Here is a 27,058-nt window from a genome sequence, read left to right on the forward strand (position 1 = left end):
GCTAAAAGATGGACTGTTATCTGTGGCTTTGCTCTGATGTATCTGAGGCTGTTGTATCCATGGCCCCATCTTAATTTGTCATTCACAGTGGAAAGAAACTAAAGGGTCTGCTGGGAGATCTTTTCATTGCTGCTGTTAAAAAAGGCCATTTTCTTTGCAAGCCATTTGTCTCTGCCTTGTTTATAACAGCAGGAGGTATGGCTGCACATGTCTATCATATTTTAAAGAGCCATTGGTGATAAGATGATCAAAAGAATGCAGGCTGCTTGCAACAACTTGAGTCCAACAAGCTGTATATATCCAGCACAACGAATGGATTATTCTACTTTTCTCTCATTTGAAATATACAGACATTTACAATAAGATGGTCAGGTACGAACACATTCTTCAGAATATATACAGTGGCTGTGCAGTGTTGTTGGGTGGATAATTAACCTATAAGGGTACCAGGAGCATTCTATAAATGATGAGTATTCCTCTATCTTTGATGAATCATTAGCAGTGAATTTGCAAGAGGCTTTGTGGAAAGTCCCCACCTATTTTCGCAAGGCAGTAACACTCATTTCCTATTAATTTGTTAGTAGGTAGAGGTAGGCACCTGGAAACTGCCCACTCTGTAATGACTCATACTAAAGCAATCACATGCGTTAGGCATTTCATTTTGATTAGGGTAAAGATCATCTCCATCAATGCATGGAGAATGCTGCGTTATTTAGCATTCATCAAACATTCACAGCATGAAATAAAGTAGTTTTTCAAGCGGGGATTGAGACAAACCCACAACCGATCTAGAATTTCTGGCTGTCATAAGGCAACTCAACATCTACAAAATGGACCCTCTGGACTGCAAAATCCAGAGTCTTGCCACTTGCATTAAAGAGGATGCTCTCCTGATTGCTGGCCACACTGAGCCGATGTACACATACGGGTTCCTTGCCGCGAGGGCTAACGGTGCCCATACACGCTAGCCAAATCACTGTAATATTTCCTGTGGAGTTGTGATCTCATTAGTACATAGCTATCGTTGTACCACATTCCTTTGGACTTCCTCTTGCTGCAATGAAGACATGGAAAGATTTAGGCGAGTTCAGTCACATATTAAGAAAGGATTCATTACAAATGTTTGGTTTTCTCCTTAACAGCATGGAGGGCCTTTGTATTTCTTACTAGGTTTTTGGTCTTTAATGGTGAACTCCCATCTTCTTCTTGAATAGGATGTCCTCCAGGGCCTTCAAACACCTCCAGAGTGAACATGCTCTCTTGACCGCACTTCCAAAATCTGCCAGTGTAGGGAGAAATTATAAGCAAAGTCAAGCTATGATTACCCTACGTCACCAGCCAATCTACTAAATGAACCTTTTAAAATGTTATTATCGTTCTTGTCTACCCTCTGACCCTACTTTTGTCTTCACTCCTGAGAAGGACTGCAAATAATGCCCTGTGACATTTAAATGCAATCGCCGAACAAGAGCTGTTTCATATGTGTTAGATTCAACCTTCACGATTAAGGGCATGAATAACTGGAAAATAAAGGTCTGTTTCTTTACCAGATCTCAGCTGTTCATTAGGTGGAGGAGCTGAAATCTGTGATAAGAATCAGAAGGCAGAGCCAAACTGATAAGTATTGTAATCCTGTTGATGGAAGAAGAAAAAGAAAACCAGCTGGGATTTTTCACGCTTTGTTTCTTTAATTAAGTCTAGACTATATGTGTTGTACAGCTTGGAAATTCTGGAAATATTTACCAAATTGCATTCTGATTATGATGTCAATAATCAAATTAAAAGGATGAGCAGAGGATGGATTTAGGAAAGAAAAGAAATATCTGATTTGCAGATCCATGTTGCTTAACAGAACATCCCTGAACTTCAAAGACAGAAATGTTCTTTCTTCCCAGTTTGTAAAATTTATCCTATCCAGCACTTCTGGTTCCCATGAAACTAGAATTCTACATCACTAACACCAGAGAAGTAGTGTGGCTGAAAATATTTCACTTCTTGCCCTCTTGGCTTGCCATTTAAAAAATAGAATACCCGTTTCAGCCTTCAAAGGGATTTCTTCAGCGAATCTCAAATAGTATAAGAAAAAAGCAACTACAGAGTTTATGATCTCTAGTCTGAGGTTTTAGTCCTCACAGATTGTACAAAATTTCAATCTATTCCTATATAGTTTCTTTTAAAAGCCTATCTTTAATAAAATAACTGCGGCTTCAAACCTATAATGACTTATGTATGTGTCTAACTTTAGGTTAGAAGAGAATTTCAGATGAGTATCTGTGTACCCTAAATATAGTAAACTACTTGCAGGATCAGAGTTTTCTGTTGGTACTTGCTATAACAAAGACAAAATAGCAATGGACAAAGAGCAAGCCAAAAAAAACTGTGGAGGCATGGAGTAACACATAATGTTAATCAGATATGCAGACATCATTCTTCTCTCTTCTTCTTCGTTAGCTGCGGTACTTAAAACAATGCCTCATCTAATCACGAGTCAAATTTTGGAGGATGTGTCTGTAGGGTACGATCTGTCATCAACGTTGACAGTGACATTTACTGTTTTTTCCAAGAAAAAGCTTTTAAGAGCAAGTAAGTGACTGGATCCTCTGGATTCATACCAGAGGTGCATGTTTTGACTGTTATTTAACTAGCTGACAAATGAGCTGTTTAATTAACAGGTGGACTAAGTAGTTTAGAATATACAATTATATTCCAAATGCAGACTTAAAAACCACTCTCTTCAATGGCTTCTTTATTTTTTTCAGTCCAGGCATACTTATTTAGTTGATTAGTCAAAAAATGTTAAAGTCTAAAGTGAGTGTGTCATTATCTGCTATTTTCCATTGAACTGGAAAATATCTCTCTCTAAGAATTTATTTATTTTTTAATCTTGTAACATAACAAAAATTATTGATTCATGTGCATTCCAACCTTTCTATTGGCAGACTTGTATTTCTCTCACTGTTACTGGTAGCAAAATTACTTACTATGCTTAAATGTGATCCTGACTCTGCAGAGTTTACAGTCCTGTCCACAGGATATCTGCGATTTGCAGTGACAACACAAGTCTAAGATTTTGCAGGAATAAATTCTGCTAAGAAAAGTAGATGTCGTATATAGCCACAGTGGTGCAATGACATTACAGGGGATACTTTTTGGAGGGGTTTAAAGAAAAGGGATAGATCATAGAAATGTAGTAAAAGCTGTAGCAAAACAAAAGGTAGCAATGTACTCTGAAAGAATAATGACCAAAAAAAAAGACATATATTGATTTTCTTAATTTTGGTATTTGTTTACAGTCTGACACTGATTCACTCTGATAGCATTCCCCAGAAGGCGGCAAATTCTACTTTTTCATTCATATCTCGCAAGATAGCAATGTTCAAATCAGTATTTTTTGGCTATTAGCGTACGTATTTCCTTACTTCTGTAGGTCCTAATGAGCGGCCAAATTCCAAACCACTGAGCTGGATACACTGAAAATGTAACTACCTGCAGATGGTGTCATTTAAGCATTTATTTAGGTGCACATTAGGTATTCCTAAAAATGTAATAAAAGAAAATTCCACTTATTGACTGCCTAATTTCAGAGACCGTAACCAGCTCAAGGTGTTCCCGGAGCACAGGCTATGGTGAGGATCCCGTTGCAGCCCGGCTGCTAAAGGCTAAAGAATTCCAGATGTGCCGGGGCAGAGGAGGAGGACGGGGAGGGTATGACTCCAGGCACGGAGGAGGGTGTTCATTAGGCAGGAAAGAGCCCTGGATTTTGGCCTTCGTTCTTGGGATTATATTTTAATCAATGGTTGTTGAATGTAAAATACAGAAAAGAGGAGCAGAGCCTGGTGCCCAGGCTTGGAAACTTGGCTGCCGAGTGACGTACGCAAGTAGACAAAGCTGTTGACTGAGATGGACACCATCGGGCCGTCTCCTGAGAAGGTGATGACGCACCACGGAGATGACTATCACCCAGCGTGGTGAGTGGAGTTCCACCCTGCCGTAAGTTCAGAAAGGACTTCCCAGAACAGCGAGAGATGGAGCAAGAGACACCTGCGTCCCGCTGAACACGCAATCCCAAAACACTCCTCGGCGACCTCCTCCATGACTGCCCGCATCCCTCATCCAGACGGGCTGGTGAAACCTGTTAGACAGCACGCTCTCACTGCGCGGCTCTCCTCGGGCTTGCTTACAACTCTTCTCAGCTTTGTTTACATGCTGGAGTTGAGAGTTTTAAATTTCACATGCGTGGGGACCGCCGTGTCAGCAAGCGGCTCTTGGGGCACACCGCTCCGCTCCCCGGAGCACGCTGCATCCTTTCCCGAATTAGAGAGCATGTTCTTGGCGACAAAGATCTCATCAGCCTGTTTACAAAGTGCTCCACAAACCATATCAGGAGATCTAGCAGAAGTTATTAATTCACACTACAAGCCTTGCCTCGCATACGGCCGAGCCCTAGGTGACGGTGATATTAATAGCAGTGCAATACCACGTTTAAAGTGTCTGCTCAGCATTTAGAAGGAGATTCAGATTAGGGACCTCAAGGATTCCCCGTGACAGGGACAGCTGAGATATATACTGTTTCCCAAGAGGCAGGAGAGAGACGGTGGCTCTCACATTCTCCCTGTCACCACTGCAAATACTTCCGTCCAACTGATCTCGCCGTGGCAAAGTGACACTCTTTTGGTCCCATGGGAGATCACCCTCTTATGCCCTTAAAAATCACCGTTCGCATCACAGAAAAACTGGCACCCCTCCCGTTATACGCCACGTTCATTGCAAGTCAGGGAACAACCGCGAAGTGCTCGCTGCTATGTTTGTGTTCAATCCCGTGGCAAGACGTGGTCCCCCAGCCAAGAGAACGGGTAACTGCACCTCATCTCAAGATGGGAGTCCAGGAGTGCATGGAAGGTACACCAGAACTTTAGCTTTTTTAAAATAATAAAAATGAGGCTATTTTAATTTTGAAAAAGAAGCCAAAGGAAAAAGAAAAGGAAAAAAGAAACCAACCCCAAAACATTTTGGTGCCATGAATTCCATGGCATCAACGTGAAGATAAAAGAAGAGATGCAGAAGGAAGATAAAGAGATTAGAGTACCAGAATTATTACAAATATTGCCGGTAGCAGTGCCTGTTCCCAAGGCTGCCTGCCATTTCTCAACGATAAGATCCAGGTTTTCAGGTTTGGTTTGTTGGGGTTTTTTGTGCTGGAAAGCTCCTAGCTATTTTTTGTTTTAGACTCCAAGATATTCATGCTGATGGGTTCAGCCATTTCTATGAATGAGACTATAGAAAACCATAAACAAAGTTGGTTTGTTGAGAAAAGAGAAAAGCTAGGGTTGTTTAAGTTTTGCCACACTGGCCAAGAGTGTGCCCTTTGATACACCTATGAAAATCCAGCCAAATTTAGCCAAATTATAAGTCTCTGAAAAACTATGGCTTGCATATAATCAGTGAGTCTTCACTAGAGTCTGGCAGCTCCAAGGGTGGAAGCATACTGTAAAAAGCCAGTGATTCTCATAACTAAGGTAGCAGTATATATTTTTCATGTGGTCTGTAAGAAGTTTGATGCTGAATGTAGTGAGAGGTCCAATTCTGTACTCTTTGACACCCAAGATGCATGATGTCAATAGCTGTTCTAGCCTTGTGGAGGTTCCTATGGGTCGAATCTGGCATCTGCTGCTGAGATGAATGTGCGCTTACCCCAATGCAAGGTACTGCAGATGCAAGATGATATTGAAATTGAAAACGAGTTTAAAAAAAAAAAAAAAGAGAAGGCATCTGATGCTATTTTTAGAAACATTTTTCAGATTATCCTAAAATTATAGAAAAAGTGCAAGTAATGCAGTATTTTGATTTTAGCAATAATCTCACAAATTGTATCTTCCTAATCATGTTTGCTCTTTCCATTAGCTGTGTGTAACTGAAATATAACACAGAAACGTGAATTAGAAATTTGGATCCTTTGTTTCACAGCATGGGCATGTCCTTTTATCCATAAGCATGAAAAACCCTTAATAATTCATATGGTGTTGATTCAGGAGAGAACCATGGCTATTCAAAGAATTCCTTAAACATGTTTCAGATGCAGTTTGCGTCTCGTTCACAATCGGCCGGGAATACCACCCGGTGAACCATGTCACTCCTTAACGGAGTTCGCCCCTGAACTGGGTGCTGTGCTGCTAAATGAGGTTATCCCAGGTACCGTATAGGCAAAGGAGACATGATGAAGGCACCAGGTTGCTGGAGTAAGGAAAGCTCATCAGCCTAGAGCTAGGATGAGCCTACAGGACCATGATTTCTGGAAGAGGCTCCAGCACACTTGCCTGCTGGCCAGAATCAGTCCGTACGGGAAAGCGCAGCATTACCTTGGTAATGCTCAGGTGTGGTGCGGCAAGAACAGGATGAATACTCCGACATCTACTGTGGCCGGTGAACCATTAACGTCCAAACAGGCTGGTTCTCTTACAGGTAATTATGTGATTTTATAAAGGTCATGACTTATAAATTGCCATGGCCTGCTGGACAACTGGTTACAAAAAAAGCCATGCCATCGGCTTTTATGGTTATATGAATCTCCAACTGTTTGACTGCAGCTTTCCTACACTGTCTAGTCATCGCTCTCTTCTACACTGTGATAAGTTGTGTCTATTATTTTTCCTATATCATGAACTTCTGTTGTAACGTCATGCCCCCAGAGTGGTTTCGTTTCAGGAGAAACGGGATGTGCTGAGACACCCTTGTGCCCAGACCCCAAATAACTCTTACTAGCAAAGGGTGAGAAAATGCCAGAGTACCAGAAAGCTCTGCAGGGAGGAGTTTCTGGCTTTGTCTCCCATTTTGTCTCTCTGGGGCCAGCAGGAGCAGCAAACGAAGATCCTCGGGCCCTTCCGTCGGCTTCCAGTGCCCATCCCACCCCACCCTGTGGCCGTCTCTTCCCCGTGGCAGGGATGCCTCTGCCTCTCCCCCTCTTTAGGACTTGCTTAAAATTTCAGCCCTGCAATGATGATAGTTTGAAGCCCATGAGTTTGTTTTCTTCCTTACATCATCTTTTAATTAGAATTTAGTATAAAATTAGCTGACCTGAAAGGAGACGGCACCAATAATGCTGTGATATAGCTGCGCTGCTAGCATCAGGCTTTTTCAGTGCCGAGCTGTACAGCTGGGCACAATGCTCACTTTGAAATCCCACACCACACACGTGATGGCTTTCATTAAAAATATTATCTGGCGATGATGGTGCTATGGAAAGAACGCTCTCATAGGCACATTTACAGACCCGGGCTGGAGAGGGAGGAGACCAAGGCATTTTTTCCATTTTCATTACTGGTTGTAATCTATAGGGGAACGACTGATTAAGTGGGCAGATGTTGCACTGACTATGAGATAAAACTTGGAGTTTAGAGTCTTATAGGCCCTACTGTGTGATACCTGCGAAAATGGGCACATATAAGGAATACAGACTTAAGAACAGGTTTATACAAATGCTCTCCCAATCAGGAATTAATGAAGAATGTTCAAGGAACAGTTATTTCCCACGTATAACACAGTTTGTCACCCGCATACAAGGAAACAAAGTTTAGAGAAGCAGTTTCCAGATACATTAATCAATTCCTATTTGAAATATTCCGTGCTAAATCAAAGAATAAGAGATGCTACCCTTGGCTTAATCCTAAATCATCAGTAAGTTCAACACATAACTCTCAAGAGATCAAACTTAACGAGACAGTAAGAACTGTAGCCAAAACTAACACACAGATGTAACTTCCAGAGAAACCATTTAAGAATATAATGAGAGGGATGGGAAACTAAACATGAAAATCAACGTGGGGAAATTAAGCCCTTCAGACTTAGCCTGTGTACTTCAGCTTACTGATGACCAAAATCAAAATGAAGGCAAACAGAAAAGGAGTCAGATGAGAAAGTCAAACCAAAGCACATAAACTGGGAGACACAAGAGGAAGACTGCAGCAAAGCGAAAAGTAGTAGCCTCATGCAAACTTCCATTTTCTCTATTTTTAATCTGGATTTATACCAAAAGATTAAATTTAGTCTTTCCTGTGAGGTTAGAAATGAGAGCCACAATCAGTTTCTCAGTTCCTTTCTTAGTGAGTGACTGAGTATCACTGTGCCTTTACGGGGGATGCACGGTTTGCACACAACCAGCTAGCGAAAGGGCTACGGACCAGGAGAGAGGATCGGGCAGAAAGTATGAGGCTGCCAAACAATTATTCTGTCCGCCTTATAATTTTTTGGACCCTATGTTGTATTGCTTGCAGGCATGAAGATTAGTGTCATAAAAGAAGTGCCCCTTTCAAGGAGATTTTCCAAAGGTTAGACCGTGCTTTTTCAACATGTGGTGCTCCTGATTTGCTAGGAATAAATTAAATATTTATCTGTAAATGAACTTCAGAAGATATATCAATAATGTCATGATCTCTACAGAGGGATATACGCAATTAGTAAACCATGTTGAATCATACGCTACAGAAATAGTACTTTTCTTTGGTGCCGTCACATGTACCAGCTACGCTGGAGTCATCTCACTTGTTCTGTTTCCCAGCGTTGCCATATACTGACCTATTCGGCATCTGCGTACGCTGCTGTCAGAGCATGTTTACTCCCACCATGGCGCTGGGATTTATATCTGACATATGTTCCTCTTCTTCCCATACTCCAGCACTTGAATTCCAGATTCATTCTTTTCTTGCTCTCTAAAAAAAAGGGACATATTTATAGTGTGGCCTCATTTTTGCAAAACTTAATGGCTGCTTTATTTATGCCCGAAGGCTGTTAGCACAGCAGAGATGTCATCTCCTCTCTTCTTTGCATCTTACTGGTCCTTCCCCTCTCCAGCCTGCAGCACGCGTACGCTCCACGTCTGGGGATGCCACAACCCTACAGCACCACGGAAGGGCAATCCTCCTCTTCTCCAAGGCTTATTCTAAAGCCAAAGGAGACAGATTTAATCCACAGCTGTGTCAGCCTGACCATCTAAGCGTGTGAAAGACCAGCCTGGTTTCAGAGGGCGATAAACATCAAGTTGTCTGAATTGGCAGTTTTGACTGATGTCCTGTGACTCCAAAGATCATAGAATCTGAATTTTGGGGGTTTTTTTAGATATCCTATTCTTTTTTTCCCAGGGCATTTTGGAGGGAGTCGTTTCCTATTTTTCTTTAAATATTTTGACGTGTGAAAGTGAGCGTGTATGCAACTAATTTAGAAATGACACGACTGGTGGTTACCTCGGTTGCAGTTCTGCATCGGGTCTGCTTTCCACATCACGGACCAGCTCCTCCGTAAACAGGGGAGGCAATGAGGCTGCAGGGTGGAAGGAAGGGTTGCTAACTGCTGCTGGGAGCTGGCTAGCTCGTCTGGGGAGGCAGCCGTGGAGGCACGAAGCATATGGGAACTCCAGGAGGAGTCCGGGTTTGCCTCGAGGGCTTTAGAGTAAATGAGTTTAGATCCTACATGAAAATGTTAAACCTGTTCAGTCGGTTCCCTTGCCATGAGCAGGATCCGGGGGCTTTGGAACCAGAAGGACAATTGCCTCATTCATTTCCTGAGGTTAGTTTGTAAAAAAAAAAAAAAAAAAAGACTATTTGTAGTATTAACCTTGTGATTTCATGATCGGGTGCATGAATTGGATGACTTGGATAGCTGGAAATTCGGTGGTGTTGCTCATGCAGCTAGCTACTGACTTAGCTCCAGCTGTGACCTTGATTTGATAATTTTTTACGTAACAAAGTTTACAGAGATGGAGTTTTCTTTTCAAATATGCAGCTAAGGACAGAAATAAAATAAAAAAAACCTGGGTAGTTTAGCCAAGATATTTGAAAACCACTCGGCTTTTCACTATAATTTAAAACCTTTGCGTCCTACACTAGTGAATCTAATAAAAAAACCATAAAATGTAATACGAAAATGACTAGTGCTAAGAGCGAATTTGGCTCAGTTTTGCTTCTCTCTCTCGTGGGCCCAAGGAAAATACTCCAACAGAAGACCAAGAGCTTCAGCACGATGGAAGGAAAATTCCTTGTCTTTCAGGTAGCAAATGCTACTTCAGCGACGGAAATACAAGATACCGGTTATGGCAGCTTTGAGAGGTTTCGTTTTGGTTTAGATTGCTTTTGCTAAATCAGAAGTCCTCGTCAGGAAAACTGGAAAAAAAAAAAGTTAGACCCATAAATCACCTAAATGAACAAAAGCCAAGGATAAACTGATACGACTTTTGCGTAGTAAGAATTAAATTTCATTTATTAAAACCAAATGAAGGAGAGTTTTGCTGACATCCCTTACAAGAACCACGGCAGGTAAAACCTGACCCTGAGAGATGCCAGTGGAGGCTGCCCGGCCGCAGCCCTCTCCCGCAGGAGAAGGGGTTTGGGTCTGACCCAGCTCCCACTCTCGACAAAATGGGATGGGGAATCGCTCCTGGCACCCAGTGCCTGGGAGAAGTCAAAAAATCAACTGCTAAAGCCGATAGAAACCACATTTCAAGAAAACAGTATATGATTATAGTAAATACTATGTCGCTATATTAATTCTTGGATGAATTGTTAACTCGTGGAATTTACTGCTAGGGGACACGAGTGACTCGGGTAGGACTCTTAAAAAAATTAACTAGTGAAGCGGATATCGAAGCCATCTAGTCACTACAAGTCAGAGTTATTTAAAAATCCTATACATTTGCAGGCTGTTGACATGAAGTGTTAATTAATGAAGAGAAAATCGAGAGGGTATGTATTTTGTACGTGCCTAGTATTTGGCTTCTTGGGCTCGCTGCTTGCTGGGCAGGAACCACTGCCGGGTGCAAAATAAAAGGACTCCCGCTTTCATTTGGCGAATTTTATTCCCCTGTACGTGTTTTCCTAATACAACCCCCCGCGCACGCAAGGCTTCCGGCGCGTTCCTAACGAGGCGCACGAGGAGGAGGGAAGGCGTAAGGTGTGAGGAAGACGAGGGACTGAGGAAGATGCCGCTAACGTGTCGGGGGGGGTGCAGGGGTTGGCGTGCGCGTTGCCAGGGCCGAGGGGGGTTATGAGCAGAGGTTATGGAAAGGGATTTCTCTGCGTCGCCCCAAACGTGGCTTTGTTCCTAGCCCAGCGCTTCGTCGCTCCAAGGGGATGTTTCTCCAAGGGGGGGGGTCTCGGCTTGCCATGTTCTCCACGCCGCTCTTGCCGGGAGGACAGCTGTCGGTTGTGCGCCATCGAGCGGGTTAGGCTTCGCGGGCGTTCCTTTCGTTTATTTAATTTTCCACTCCCCCCCCCGTGGCACGACAGACATTTTCTCAAGCCTCGTCGCTTGGCGGGAGCCTGCGCCGCCCCGGGGGGAGGGATGACTTTTGCCGGAGGAGACAGCCGCTGTGATTTAGAAGCGAGGAAAAAGGTTTAAAAAAAAAAAAAAAGGGGGGGGGGAAGTTTAAAAAGAAGTTAGAGAAAAGGTTAAAAAAAAAAAAATAAAGAGGACGAAGAAAGCCTGCTGATTTTTCCGACAACACTCGCGCTTCCCGCTGCCGCAGCCCCGTCCCGCAGCAGCCCCCGGCCCGCGGGGGGTGGGCGGAGCGGGGGTGTGTGTGTGTGTGTGTTTGTCGTGTGTGTATGTGTGTGGGGGGAAGGCCCGACCCGGTTACCGGCCGCCTCCCCTTTCCCCCGTAGCGACTCCGATCCCGTCCCCGCCGCTCCCGCTCCTCCCCTCCGCTCCGCAGTTTGCGTCTCTCCGCGACCGCCGCTCTTCAGTCAGCGGCGGCGGCGGCGGCGGGGGCCGCGCCGTTCCACCGTCCCCTCAGAGCCCGGCGCGGGGCGCAGCGTCCGCCCAACCGCCGCCGCCGTCCCCCCCCGCCCTGTATGGCGGCCACCCCCGCAGCCTTAACCGGCCCCCGGGGCTCGGGGGAAGGCGGTGCGGGAGTCGCGGGGGGGGGGGGGGGGGTGGAAGTTGGCCGCAGGCGGTGCCCGCGGCTCTCCGGCCGCGGCAGCATGGCGCGGGGCGGCGGGAGGCGGGAGGCCGCCGTCGCCTCCCGGGGCCGCCGCCCGCGGGGTCGGGGAGCGTTCGGCCTCCTCTGCCTGGCGTTGCTCTGCGGGTTGGGCGCCGCCGAGGCGGAGTTCTCCATCCTGGACGAGGCGCAAGTTTTGGCCACCCAGATGAGGAAGCTCGCCACCGAGGAGCTGGGGGTCGTCACCATGCAGGTACGGCCCGGCCCGGCCCCGCGCCTCGCCTGGTTTTCCCTCCTTCCCTCCCTTCTCCACACGCTCTTCCCGATTCCTGTTTCGCCCTTTCTTTCTTCATTCCTCCCCCCCCCCCCCCCCCCCCCTTCCCCGGTTCTTTTCTTCTACGCAAACTTTCCCTCCCCCTTGCGCGGGCCGCCCGGTTCCCCCGGCCCCGCTCCCCCCTCAGCCCCGGGCGGCTCCGCGGCGGGCGGGCTGAGGCGCGGGAGGAGGCTTGGAGGGGGGGGGGGGGGCACGGCCGGACTCCTGTTTTGTTTGTAATTTACACAACAGAAACGAGCAGAAAACGTCCCCGTCCCCTCCCTCCCCGTCCCCGAAGGCCGTTTTTTTTTTTTTGCAGAGGGGTCCGAGCCCGGCCTGGTGGGGGTTTTACGGCTCGGTGCTAACCTGCCTTCCCGCCCGAGCATCCCTCTGCCTGCTGGCAGGGAGCTGTAATGAGTCGAGTCCTGCCCGAAAAGGCTCGGATCCCGGGTAAAGAAATGCTTTCCGGCCCGAGCGTGCGTTGGGGCAAGTTTATTCAGATGCTGTAATTCGTTGCGGGTGAAGGTGGTGGTGAGGAGTTATTTGCATCTCGGCCTTAGAGGCTGCGTCTTAATGGGGCGTTGTGCGGAGGGGACTGGTCGGACTGGGAGGGTGTGCTGGTACCTGGTATCGGCGACAGACCCTCCCTCGGGGGGGTGAAAAAGCGAAATCGGATCCCAAGCGGCTTTCAGGGGAAGGTATGGTCAGTAGCAAATGCAGTTTTAAAAGCCTCCCAAATTGAAAAGGAGACACTTTCATAGGATCAGCAGGGGTCTCTACCCAAATGGCCTTTTATCTTCTCTAAACTGGCTTCATTCTCTCACCTCTGAAACATCATTGTGTTGGCCGGCCTCCTAGGGCTGCGTTTTGTCCGGGAAAACACTGAGCTGTCTCTTGTCCTTGATGCTAAGAAGACGTGGATTTAAATGACTTCACTTAACAAGGTAGATTATTGATGTACTGAATTCAAGGAAGTCACTTTTTTTCCTGTGCTGTGCATACACATGTATGTATTTCCCCTGAAAAGATACGAGCATAATCCTGTAAATGGTGGAGTCTCTGGTTAATGCAAATGAAGTCACTGTAATTGTATTGCTAAATCTGTTTCTGGTGTTAAAAAAAAAAAAAAAGTCTAATGCAATCATCTCAACACGCATTGTCTTTAAAAAAAAGACTCGTAAAAATATACGTGGTTACCTTGCTGTGTGATACACCAGCTAACCGTAGGATGAGCCAGGTTTTCTTTCCAAGAATTGCACCGATGATACGAACTTGGGAACAATCTGGATGCCGGTGCACGGGGATGCAAATAGTGTCAAAACTGTGTTTACTATTAGTTGAATATTTGAGGCCCCAAAGTAATTTAATGCGACGAAACTGGTAGTTAAACCCTCTTCATACTGAGCTCTATTTTTATATGCTTAATATTTTGGCTGTCTTAACTCCCATCAAGCTAATGCGCAGCCTGTCCTTTGCTCTCCCCTGTAACATTATTACAGCTGTTCAAGATTAAAAACCGGTGGGAACAAACCTCCCCTGATTTTAGAAGCTTCTTTGCTGACCTCCTACAGTAGAACAAAAAATGTTATGACATGTGTCACTGCAGCCCGTGCTTCTCAGTCGATTTTAGGGTAGAAATTTCCTAAGCCTGCTCAGGTGGGGCCGGGTGTAGCTGGCGCAGAATTACCCTTTTCTCCGCTTGTGCAGGGCTGTTGGCAAGCTGCGGCGGGTTGCCTGTGCCGGAGGACCATCGGCACAGCGCGGATGCTCGGGGCGAGGCAAACAGGTGCCGTGGCGGGGCTGCGCCCGGGCAGAAGGGAGGGGTGGGGGATTTTGGAAGAAGAGCGAGAGCGCTTTTGGCCTTTAATTGGGTATAAATCCAGGGGTGTCATCCTGGACTTGGAGGGCGACGTGGAGGCAGGCCCCGAATCAGGACCCAGTGAGAGGAAGTTGCGGTAGCAAGAGGAAGGATTGATATCCACCCATTTGTGAGCTGCAGTTTTATTCAGTTTCATGAATTGTAGAGGAGGAAGCGGCAGGATTTCAGGCTTCCGTTGCGTGCTCTCTTCGTGCTTCGGTCCTTGCCAGTTGTGGCTCCCACGTCTGCACATCCTGGTAATAGGCAGGAGGTGGTGTCACCAGCCGCTGGAGCGGGAGAGGGCTTCGGAGGAAGGGTAGGTCTGAGCTGGAGGTGGGGAGGAAGCATCCAATGAGTGAAGGAGCAGGTGGAAATGCTTAAATAGAGTGAAGGTGAGAGGTTGGTTTGGGTGTGTTTTGAGTCTGGAAAAAGAGGAAATTGTAGACAGAGCCTCCATAAATGCAGGAAAGGAGGATGAGGTGGAGCCTCCAGAGCAGACACCAGCGGAGCAAGTGGAAGAGGTAAGAGGAGAACCATGAGATTTCTGAGCCTTAAATGCCTGTGGAAAGGGGCAGGGTGTAATGAATATGGAAGTTGCGAGATAGAAAATAGATTTCTGCTGGAGCAGCCATCAGTGCTATAAACGAGATCCGTCCCCTCCTCACAGTATCTACTTCCTGCAATACATTCTTCTCCTACCTACCAGTGTTCCATGTAATTAGACCAACAGCAATAAGGACTTAGAGTTTTTAATCAAATCGCATTGTTTTGCATTGTTGAGAGGAATGAGGTGCATGTACGTCTGCATCGTAATATAGGCTGAAGCTACAGGAAGAATGAGGATGAGAGAGATTTCTGATGCCAGCATCAGTCTGACAATTGTTTTTGGCACTCACACCACTGCTTTCTATTTATAGACACTTGCGTGAGTGCAGTATCTGACCATTACCTTTAAGTAATGCTTTGTTTTCGCACCCCTGTAAGTGCTCTGATTTCATATATAAATTTATTCCTTGAATGGTACTGCATAGAGCAGCTGAGGATAGTGTAATGTAGGTAACAACTCGTGAGATGCATCATTGGACAGCAGTTTTAACAGTTTCTTATTTAAGTTTCAAATTAGAATAGACACATTTGTATCATACGAAACATTCACTTAGAACACATGTTGGGCGCTGCAGCGCAGAAGGATGTGTGGGTTCCTGGGTGTGTGTGTGTTACTGTGTTGGGTGTTATTTCTCCAGGAGTGGTTAAATATAGAAAGTTCATCGGTTGTCTGACTTCCTCTATTGCTGTGATTAATTATTGTTCCCGCTCCACTTGACAGTTCTACCAAAACCACAGTTAATGACATTGCTGTATCTTAATATTGCGTGTATTTCCTTTTATGCATCAGGGTATGGGGTACGTGCGCGTGCTTGCGCATTTTTTTGCCTTCAGCGATAGAGGTGATCTGTTTACAGTTCTCCCCAAAGTTCATCAATGCTTCTTCCATATTAACCAGAAACAGCCGCACCACGATCTCTTACTCTTCCCTCTCCTTCCCGCGGGATGGAGGGTGCTGTGCTGTGACAGTGGTGGGAGGAGAAGCTGCTGGTTCGTGGGGGGTGCCGTGCCTGCAGCCGGGTGCAGGTACTGTACCTACAGTCACCCGTAACCGTTGCCTTCTTTTTTCGTTAGCTAGAGCACGTGTTGACAGCGTCCGTATCGTTACAGGGAGCAGCTTTTGGCAGCAGGCTGCATCCTTGGAAGACGGCGTGCAATCACATCTCCACTTGCCAGCCTGAGCAGCCGTTTTACTTGTCATTACTCAGTAGACTACATCTTAAATAGTCCAATGTCGTAATTCGCAGAGGGCTGGAGCTGGGTGAATGAGCAGCTCGCGTGACAGTCCTGTAATATATTCTCCTGGGCAGAGCTGACACTCAGTAGTAATTAAAAGCTAAGCGCCCCTTTATACTAAAATTATAACTAAATTGGTGGTTGTGGCATGACCTGGTCTGCTGGTGGAGTTTCACCATCCCTGTTACCTGGCTTGTCTGATCCTGGCTTCTCTGACCTGATGGAAATTACAGAGTAGGCCGTTGGTTGAAACAACTGAAATTCTTTGGTTGGGAGGTGGAGGCAGGAAAAGGATACGTTAGAACTTTTGTGGGCATTTTGTTTGGTTTTGGCAAGGTTTAACCCTCCAAATCTGCATGGGGCATCCAAGGTGAGGACTATTTTTTGATGGTGTGGGGCAAGGTAACGTTTCCACCTCCAAAATAGGGATGTGATACTTGCAGTGAGAGTTGAAAGGATTAAGCAATGCTTTGAAGATGAAAAGCATTGTTAAGTGCTTCTATAACTTTCAAAATGCATGTTGATGTTTCTAGCCAGATAGTAACAAAAGTTACAGGCCCAGAGGGCCTTGAATATTTTTGAAGGCAGCTCTGCCATCTTAATCCTTTACACTTACTCTGTGAAGGAAGCACAGCCCTTTCTCATTGTCTGTTACTGATCTTGGAGGTTGGAAGAAAAAAAGTACATTTTTAATCTGAAAAGGGCAGTTTGCTGGTAATTTTTTTTCCTTTTTTTTTTTTTTTTTTTTTTTATTAATACTTGCTCAGGTGATGCAGTGATGTGTAAAATAACAAACAGCATAGTACAATCTTCTCCAGCTTGATTGACAAGCATATTATTTATTTATTTTACTAATAACTTGTCTGGCCATATGTTTTTCAAGAAGAACAGATTGCGTGCAGCCCAGAATGACACAGAGACGGGGAGATGTCCAGGGGTTTATATGGGGAGGATGCCCTGACACCGCTGTTCTGAAAAATCCACGTTCTTTGAAGATTTCTGGGTGACGGCAAAGAGTGCAGTCACCAGAACTGTCCATTTATTTAATCTCTTTGAAAATGAACACTGACTGAATACAGTATTTTTTTTTCTAATGGGATGGTCTTCTGGCTAATGACAGTGGATTTACGACTTAGAAGAGAGAAATCCCATATTGAGCTGCACCGCAGACCAGTTGAAATGCCAGAACTGTGGTTCTCCATCTCTGAAATCAGGGATTTCACACATTTCCCCGCTTCTTTCTATGGGTGTTGACAAATAAATCTGTCGGTGACTGTGAGGTACTTGGGCAGCAAGTCATGTAAAGCACCGCAAGTCCTCCAGCCCTGGGTCTGAAATCCGGACCTCTGAGGACCCTCAACCAAATGACAGCATGGAAAACTGCTTCCCTTTTTTCCCCTTTTACTTTCAGGTTGTTTCCAGGTTGTGAAGCTGAAATACAATAGAAAAATGTAAGTAAGGAAGGCTGATAAATGTTTGACTAATATATATATATATATTTTTTTTTTTAAATTATTATTTGGCAGTAGCGCGCACTTTAGTAATAATTACAGAGTAGGAACCAGAGGAATAAAACCTCATCTGTTTTACATGATATTGTCTTGGTTTGAATCCAGCTACAGCAGCCTTTTTCAAGGCTCTCTGAAAGCCCAAGACAGCAGCAGTTTTTCATCCTGTTCCACACGGATTCTTTTTTTTCTGGCATGAAACATTTCAAAAAGATAGAGAGAGGTCCTGGTGGAAGGGCAGTGAAAATGGCTGCGCGTAGGAGACCGACTCTGAATTTTTAATTAGGCTTTGAGCTGTTTCTTCAAAGTGTCGGGACATCGTTAGTGATGTAAGTCTTGTTGCATGAGCGAAGACTGACATTTCACTTCAAACGGGGAGAAGGCAGCTGTCCTGGGCAGATAAAAGTTGCCGAGTGTGGTGCAGCAAGGTGGGTTGGTAGATAATTAGCTGTCCCCTGCACTGCTGCGATGAAGGATCCTGCCAGTCGTGGTGGGGACCGGAGGGGTTATTAGCGGCAAGAAATCCAAGTACGCTGTGAAGCGATTGGGAATCTCTCAGCTGTGGCAGGGCTGATAACACATATGTTAAGAAGGCGCAAAAGTAAATACAGCATGTGTCAGCCCACTTTTTTCTTGGCTTAATTCAGCAGAGGAGGAACGGTTAGTGGCTGACAATCTGAACATAGCAGAGAAGCTGCTGTGCTGCCGGTAGCTTGGCCAGGCACGGGTGAGAGAAAAAATCTAATGCTTATTGTCAAATAACATCGAGTGCTTCATGTTCTTTCAGGCAGAAAGGCAAGAAATGTTTGAGAATAGAAGGAAATGTGAAGTATTAGAAGATTTTTTGTGTGTGTGTGTGTTCACCAGTTATTCTTTTATGTCCGTGGATAAAAGGAAGTATTAAGTATTAACAGATTTTTTTTTTGTTGTTTGACAATTACTGTTTTGTGTTCATCAATTATTGGTGAAAAATTGGCAAAGAAATGATTGGAACCTTGTCAGTTCAATACCCTCATGTGTGGAAATGCCCAGCAATAAGAAGGTACCCCAGATTTCTGTATTTCCTGTCAGGGCACTCCATAGTTTGAACTGCTCAAGGCTGGGATACAGAGCTACCCCAGTGCGAGTCTGGCTCCCTGTGAAGCCTGGTAATGGCGATGCTTCATGGATCAGAGCTTATGGGGGTTTTGCTGGGGACTTCAGTAAGGGTTGGGCAGTGTCCCAGGAATGATTTATTTGTATGTAGTTGAATAGGAAAATACTGAACTTCTGTGGTTTTTTTTTTTTCTTTTTTGCTGTACATGGATAACACAGCTTAAAAATTGAAATTTAAGTAACTTCTTTGATGTATCAGCCTTTGTTTTGTATGTCAAAGATTCTGCCGAGGTTTTCACTAATAGCTATACTACCTCGTCTTGTATCATAGGCTTAATGCTGAATAAAGTGTAAAATTATAAAGTACGGAGGGAATGCATTCTGCAGTTATTGTTTTCCTGTAGTTTATTGTTGTTCAATAACATGCAGTTTTAATGAAGTCTGAAAGGATATCCCTGTGCTCTCTTCCCATGGAAAACAGAGCTTAATAACATTGATACTTACCCAGTGTCTCTTGTGAAAACATGCCTTTTCTAACGTACAATAGAGTGCATGCTAAGTCATTGCTTGAATCTTGCATTATGTGTGTATTTCCCTGGTACAGATTTCCATACAGATATTGTATGTCTAATTTAGCAGAGAAAATCTGAATTGACTTTTGAAATAATCATGGTGCTACAAGTCAATAATACTCATTTCCAATCCCATGAAAAGTTTTAATGGAGTTGCTTTTATCAACTGCCTGTAAGGTCTCTGTAGAGTCTCCCAAGTGATTTTGCTAAAGTATATTTGCACAATTGCAATCATTAGTAAAAACAAACTATTACGTTTCCCTTTACCAGCTTCACAGCCAGAAGCAGCTGATAAAACCAACTTTTCACTAGTGCTGTTTCCCTTTGAGTGCATGGTTTTGCTCAGCTCTTGACTATGTGATTTGAAGCTGCAACTGCTCTACTAGTAGAGCAGAAAAGCCCTAACACCTTTTTGAGAAAAGCTGCAATTTTACTTTCAGCATTTCTGCGGAGCTCTCTAGCCAGTGCTCTCTGTCTGGTTTTGGCCATCTTTTGCACATACTCGTGTGATACAGTAGGAATTTTTGGCTATATTTATGATCGTCACAGGTGGGAATGAGGCCAGAGAAAAAGGCTTTAAAATAGACACATCTGGAAGTTGCCATAAAGGTTTCTAGAAGCTGGAACGCCTTAAGCAGAATTTCTTTTGTGCTCGCCCTGGTAAGGTTATGAGAGTATTTCTGTGCCATTTTTTGTGGATTTCAGACCAGATTGCGTCTGAAGGTGAGTTCAGCTTGACGGTGATGATATGATGGTACCACACCAAAGGGCTGGGTGCTCCCATGACCTCCCTGTCTCTGGTTCAGTCCCTGCTTCTCTCGCTTTCTGCAAAGGAAGTATTTGAAATATTTCCTCTTGGGCTGTACTTTCACCTCAGAAGTAATATCAAACAAAATCTGGGGAGGTGTTTGTGGTGATGGGGCGGAGAAGAGAAGGGACAGACCCCCCCAAAATAGCTATAGTGGAAGCCTGTTTGCCTGGAGCAAGTCCAGGCTCTGAGCCAAGGTTGGAAAGGGCTCACCAGCCCTTGGGAAGATTGCGTGGAGAGCCAGGAGGGCTCTTTGCCTTTTATTTGTTGGAAAATAAAGGAACACTGGATTGTGTGGGTCAGGAGCATAAGATTTTATCAGAGCAGACTTTTCTTTTGTGTGAAGGTAGCATTTGATACAAAAATGAATGGCAAATCAGCAAAATATCTTGGTTTTAACCAAATAAGCAGCAATCTTCACCAGCTCTTTCCCAGAAGCCATGTTAGCCCAAGGAAGATCAGCTGTGTGATCCCTGCATGCTTGTGATCATTTCCTCTCCTTCCCCCTTACTATGTGATAGCGGATGGGTGTGAAAACTGGTCGAATGGTGCTACCGCTGCAGGCAGGGAGGTGTTCAGCACCATCCAGATGATGGCGTGGCCAGCGGTGATGGCAGAGCTGTTCCTGGCCAGGGACCATTCCACATCTGCTGCTTATCAGGCAGGTTGCGTGCTACGGCATGGAACGGTTCAGCTCGCTGGTGCATCATCCCAAACCTGGCTGCTGCTTTGGGAACAGGAGAAAGCCCAAGTCCTTGGCAGAGACCGGTTGTGTTTGACTTGCGCTAGTACTATTTTGCCTCAAAACGGCGAGGAAGAGAAAAACAAGTCGTGTGATGCTTTTCTGGCTGAAGAAGATGCTGAGATGTTGTATGTGTTGGCAAGCATCAGGTGAGGAGCGCTTTTTGGGAATACTCTACAACAGCTGCCTTGGTATGGCTACAGAGGCGTGTGCTTTGTGGGAGGAAAATTAAGTTTGCCTGAAGTGTTTTCTTTCAGTGCTAGCCTATCCATTGCAAATCAACACATGGGCAAGTGCTGATGGAAGATTCGTACAGAAGAAGGTTGTTTTCAGGATATTTTTATTGTTTTGTTCGTGGTCAGTGAACTAGCACGTTATTTTCCCTTGTTTTTTCTGATACAGAAGTCATACAGGGTTTCTGACTTTCAATTTTGGAGACCTAAATGCCATTTGGAGGAAAAGAAAGAAGCAGGATCTCTCACCGTTGTGAGGCGTGTAAAATGGAGGAGGAAAGACCACTTCAACTCAGTGGATCCTAAATTGCGGTTCAGTATTTTGTTAGCAGTGGAGGCTGGAGCGGGTACGTGGTCTGCAGGTTCAGCTTCCAGTTGACAACAGCCAGCACAGTCAAGCCCTCATGGACTGGTGTATTTGAGACAGGCCAAACCAACATCTTAGAGACAGAATTTTTTTGCTGTATGAAAGGTGTATGAAGGATAAAATAAAAGGATTTTTAATTTGAGGATAAAATATATTTAGCAATTTTAACAATGAAAGGCTATTTTATTTAGAGACGCTACGACTGTGGTGTAGGTAGTTAGACTTCCTTGGGCATATTGTTTGCCCAAAGAAACATGTGTAATGTGAATTTCTTAGTTGTCTTTCATTTATTTTGCCAGTGGCTATCCAGGACTGCCAGGTGCTGTGGGATTTATTCCCTTGGTCTGGCTTGGTGGAGTTCAGCTACAGAAAACAATTTACAAGGCAAACTGCACTTTCTGGTGCAGGCAGGAAGACAGGGATAAGCACTGAGGATGGCTAGTTTGTCACATTATCCAGCAGTGGTCAGGCATCTGTTTTTAAACTGTAAATTTCAAAGGCTCTGATCTGTTAGATTAAAATTACACAATGTTATTCCTGGATACACAGTCTCTTGTGTCTTGCTTGTAGGAGGTCATGATTAACAAAAAAAAAAAATTTGTAAAAAAGTTAGTATTCAAATACATTGCAAGAGGAGGATGAAAATTGCAAACTTTTCAAACTTTTTTAGCTTTAGATTAGCTTCACCAAGGTCGCAAGTATAAAGCTAACATCACTTAAGTAGCCTACCTTCTCTTGTGAGTTACTGCTCAGTAGTGTAATTTGGGAAAAAATGAAGTCTATTTTTAATTTTTTATTTTTGACTGAAATGAAACTATCATTTTAAATTATAATATTCTGGCTCTTCCTTTTGAATTCTGCTGCTCTTGTATTTTATGTAGCCCTAGATGATTTCGGTAGCTGCTCTGAGGGATATGCTTGATGGTCTTGAAATTATTAAAATCAGTTAGCTGAAGATCCGGCTGTTCTTGGCGGAGGTACCCATGCTGTGCTGAGCTTGTTGCTGGGACTGTGGGACTATTCCAAAAGTTGTGTTTGGTTTTTAATGTTTTAGGTAGTGATGTACTGATGATACTGTATTTCCATTAAAACTACTGGATGCAAAGCCAAAATTAAAATAACACCAACATAGCCATAATAGTAGATAACTAGCTTAATAGAAATGTCTAGTCATTTATTTCTGTTTGGTAAGAAATTGAATCTAATGAATTTTAAAATAACTGATTCACCATGATGTCACATAAATGTAATTTTACCTCCCCCTTCATATTTATGTATTTATTCAGTAAGTTGTTGACTATAAGTCTAGAAATACATTCAGAAAAATACATTCTGGTAATTGCAGCCTCAGACTTTCAAACGCCAATTTTTCATGTGTGTCCAAGAATAGAAAGCCAGCCTCCAAAAATAAATGAAACCCAACGTACATCACCATGGTTTTCAGTGTTTGAAATGGAGGATTTCTCTTTGAGGAGCAGAGGTGCAGCAGCTATTTTGAGAAGGGACGGGAAGAGTTGGAGTCAGGATGAAATGAATGCAGACCTGCTATGTGAAGGCTTGTTTGAAAAGTAAGACCTGCTGAGTGTGCTCTCTGCTTCAAGTGTGTCGTCTGGATGATTTATTAGAGCCCAAAAATTCATGCTAAAGGAGAAGAAGAAAAACAAGCAGCTAGAAAGGGATAATACAGTCATTATAAATGTTAGTAGAGAAATGCATTGTTTTGGGATTCTTTGGAAATGTAATGAAAACTGTTGACTCCTATGAGCCAGGTCAGGTGAGAGCTGCTTTGCTAGATGTGCATGTAGTGTAGGTCAGGCTTACTCCGGGCTCTTACCTGTTTTTTATTAATCCACATCTTGGTGCATCTTTGGTACAGAAAAATGTTCTTGTGTGTTCAAGGCCTTTGACCCCAAACCTCGACCCATCGGGAAGCGTAGGGAGTTCCCGTGAAGTTGTACTTCAGGCTCTCTTGTGCAGACCGAAGGTGCAGCAGAGCTGGGTTTCCGCTGCCTTCCAGCATCGCTCCACCATTTCCTGAGCTCTAGTTTGCTTGTTTTGGGTCATTTTTGCTGTTCCCCATCTCCTCGCTTTCCAGCACCACCAGCGTGCTGCAAGCAATTTCCCTGCCCGTCGGCATCGGACGAGCACTTAGCCCTCCTCCGCATGACGTGTGGGGCTGAGGAGGTCGGTTCGCAGCCCGGGTATGGCAGATGGACACGACTCTCCGATCAGCACAAGAAATAACACGATTATAACAGATACCCTGAAATTCTGCGCTTGATGGAAGGTATCCGTGAGGGACTGGCAGAGAGCTGGATGGATCCCTAGGGCTGCAAATGCGTAGACCTGAAGATCTGCAGAGCACTGTCTGCATGACAAAACCCAGCAGTTTTGCAACCATCCGCTCTTCCTCTGCGTCCACAATGAGGAGCTGGACTGGGGTTTTGCCACTGCTGCTAAGAGATGACATTTCATTTTAATACTAAAAACTGATTCACAGCCTTTTGGGGATTCTTTCTCTGAAATAAGGTTAGAGCCAGTGCTAGCACTGAGCCCTAAGTCTCATTGCCTGCATGTCAAAAATATATTTAAAATATTAAAACCTTGCTATAGCAAGTCTGTGGGCTGGTAGTGTGGCTAGCTGCAGATCCTGCAAAGGCCAGTTGTGAAGCTGGCGTACAGCCATACGCACGCTGGTGAAGATTGTCAACTTGTAGCCTTGCTTTGATGCAGAAAGAAAAAAGATTCTTTTTTTTTTTTTTTTTGCCTTCCAGTAGGCAGAAAATAACTTGCTTTCTCACACAGCTGGCAGGAATTTATATCTACCTGACTTAGTTATTCAAAATCTTGGGACATGCTGAGCCCCTGTGGGCAAAGGAAAGGGAGGAAAAAGATGTAGAAAGGGGTATAACGGAGAAAGCGGATAAAGTGGTTGTTTACTGCTTTGGTTTTGATGAGAGCAGGAGCAGATGCTCAGGAATGGCAGCTCACCAGTTCATCCTGACACCACGATGAAAGAGCAGGATCTGATAAATTTTTTTTTTTTTTTTTTTTTTTTTTTTTTTTTTTTTAACTTTCCTGTTGCCAACCCGCCAGAGCAGAGATGTTGCTGTCCTCCGAGCATCGTGTTTGGTGCAGGTATGCTGTCAGGGCTTGAATTATCCTTTCCGTTTTATGCCTGAACAGTGCCGAAGGCAGAGTGGTCATGGTCTGAGGTGCCTACATGTCACCAAATAAAGAAATGAAAGCATTAAAATGTAGAAAGCACACCTTTAGCTGTCGTCGTGGGTACCAGACCTATTTGAGTATTACTGCAGAGGAGTTGTGAAGCATTCCCAGCTACTCATTTTAAACCCCAGTTTTCTAGTAATAGACTTAAAAATCTTATTGTGTGGTTGAGTTAGTGACTGAGTCTTCACTTTATAATCTCTTTATAAAAATGTATGCACATTAACAGGACTTATTTAATAGACACACTGCCTAGATGAAAGGGTGCTTTGTGGAAGGAGGCTTTTGTGCGTTTCTGGATCTCTCAGCAATTCCTGCGGAGCTTCCCAAGTCTGGCTGACACCGAGCGGCAGAGGAAAAGACCTTCTCGCTTTCAGCTTGAATGGAGAATAATGGGGAGCGAGATGGGAGTGGGGGAGGGAACCCCGCTCCCCGACGCAGGGGCGATTGGTATGGGCACTCACCAGCCGAGCATTTAACACGTTTAGTTCTTCCTACCCCCAGCTGGGGCTTTGCATTTGCAATGAGCTCGGTGCTACCCTGGCAGTACAAGTGGGTCTGCATCAACAATAGCAGCTTCCCAGCCCGGTGAAATTAAGACAACTTTTCTCAGCTCAGGTAGTCCCTTTCTTGCTGGTTTGGTCTGCAGATCAGGTTTGTCTGTAATGGCCATTTTACCAGAAGAGCATTTGATTTTTTTTTTTTTTTAATTGAGATTTGATGTTATCTTTCATCTTTTATTTAATCCCTCATCTGGATTTTGCTATTTTTTTCTGTCTGTGGTGCACCACAGATTCTTGGCGAGAAAAAGGTTTTCTTTCTCAAAAAATAAGGCTGCAAGGTCATGGATATGTTCAGTTTGACCTGGCAAATGTCTTCATGAGAACAAGAATCCAGCAGACAACTGATTAAGTTTCCACTAGCAAAAAGAACTAAACTTCAACAAAAAAAATCCTGACGTTCTCTCATAGACAGCTCCTTTTGCAGTTGCTGCTAATTCATGTGCTCTGTGGTGTTACAAGCAGAGAGAGCTTTGCCTTAGTCCCATTGCAATGACCCCAGAAAATGTATTCCAGTTTGGAAACATCTGAGTAAAGATTCACGGAGAAGATTATTTAAGGGGGCGGGGGGGAGCAGAAAAAGCCACACACTTTTAATAGGGATGATAAAGCTGGACAGATGTGATTGGGGTCCTTTGGAGTAGGGTTCCTAATTTGGTCAGATGGCCTGTCCCTGGTGGGAAAGGTAAGCGTACTCTGTATCGAGTTATTTCTTGTGGGCTGCTGTGCAAATGCTGCTCATGTATTTCTAAGAAAACAGCCAGATGAGGAAGAGCTGGGGGCTGCTGGTGGTTGGATACCTCCAAACAGATGTGCGTTGATAGCGGTAACTCTTGCGGTGTACCTCACTTCTGCTTCTTGCCTTGGACCCCTGTCTTCATCCCATCCCTTGTATTTGCAATGGTTTTTCAGCTGCGCTCATGACCAAAGACTCCATCATGTCAAGAAAGAGCAAAAGTAGGTCTATGTCTGGCTTGAGTGGAGTGTCTGCAGGTTCACCCAAAGGGTAAAGCAGTTGGTTGTGCGGTGGCTGAGAGTGAAAGCTGAGGACTGGGTAACACCCAGGTACCTTCAAAGAGGTCTGAAGGTATTAAATTGGAAAATGCTGCAAGAGGAACATGCGTGGCCAAAGTTCAAGTGAATCATGTGAAAGACAGTGGGTTGGGCTCTCTCCGTGTTCCTGTATGACTTGAAAGCACTTCTTGTCTTGGGACAAACCAAGATACTACGCACTGGCGTCATTGTTGTGATTGAGGATTTCGTCTTAAGAACTGGAAAAAGCTTTTTGAGACAAATCACTCGACACCTTTTTGCCAGCAGCCCCAGCACAAGCACATAGCATTTCTCTGTGTAAAACTAAAACAAACAGCCAGCCTGTTAATTTTTGGATGAAGGTGTAATCCCTTTCCAGGTGTGCTTCTGAACTGATGCATTTCAGGTGCCACTCACTTTCCTTGATCTCCTCTTGCCAAAGAAAAGATCTCACAGAAGTGACAGTAAGCTCCAAAATCCTTGATTTAATTCCTTCTCTAAGAGGAAGCTATCTGGCTTTCCCTGTTAGCCCCCCTTTAACTCTGTTTAACGAAGTGCATTACGTGGGTATATGTGGAACCTTATGCTATCTGTTTATCTCTCCTTCTTTTTTCATCAAAACAGAAGGAAATTGGGCAAAGGACTAAGGCATCCCTAAGTCATTGAGTGATTTTTTTTTTTTTTTTTTTTTAAATTGCCTTTATTTACCACCCATCTTAAGGATAAAAGCTTCCTAGTTCATGAGCTTTCCCATATTTTTTAGTTTTGAGTACCGGCCTTGCTTCATTAGATAGAATGAACTTGGAATTTCTAAGAGTATGTGGTTGTACTGTGTTAATTTAAAAAAGAAACGAGGAGTTCGGTTCTGCAGGGTTCAGAAACTGGAGATGGTAGCACCAATTGCTCGAATCAGAAATTAGCCATTCCCCCAATAATGTGGATATAGATAAATTGGCAGTTTTCTACCATAGAGTGTCCCT

At 44.4% G+C, this 27,058-nt stretch overlaps 1 protein-coding gene and 1 long non-coding RNA gene across 2 annotated transcripts in view; one reads left to right on the forward strand and one right to left on the reverse strand.

The window, feature by feature from the left end:
* Positions 1-6,684: 6,684 nt before the first annotated feature.
* On the reverse strand, positions 6,685-11,416 carry LOC115349228. Its single transcript, XR_003926035.1, has 3 exons — positions 10,074-11,416; positions 8,569-8,702; positions 6,685-6,985 (listed from the first exon to the last, which is right to left on the reverse strand). It is a non-coding gene; the product is annotated as an uncharacterized LOC115349228 (long non-coding RNA).
* Positions 11,417-11,717: 301 nt separating this feature from the next.
* Positions 11,718-27,058, forward strand: part of CACHD1 (cache domain containing 1) — a 112,319-nt gene continuing 96,978 nt past the window's right edge. The window contains exon 1 of the mRNA XM_030033683.2: positions 11,718-12,173. Coding sequence (XP_029889543.1) covers positions 11,835-12,173 — 339 coding nt within the window. The 5' untranslated portion in view covers positions 11,718-11,834. The remainder of the gene's footprint in view (positions 12,174-27,058) is intronic.

Source organism: Aquila chrysaetos, chromosome 12 (assembly GCF_900496995.4).
Source record: "Aquila chrysaetos chrysaetos chromosome 12, bAquChr1.4, whole genome shotgun sequence".
Taxonomy (NCBI): domain Eukaryota; kingdom Metazoa; phylum Chordata; class Aves; order Accipitriformes; family Accipitridae; genus Aquila; species Aquila chrysaetos.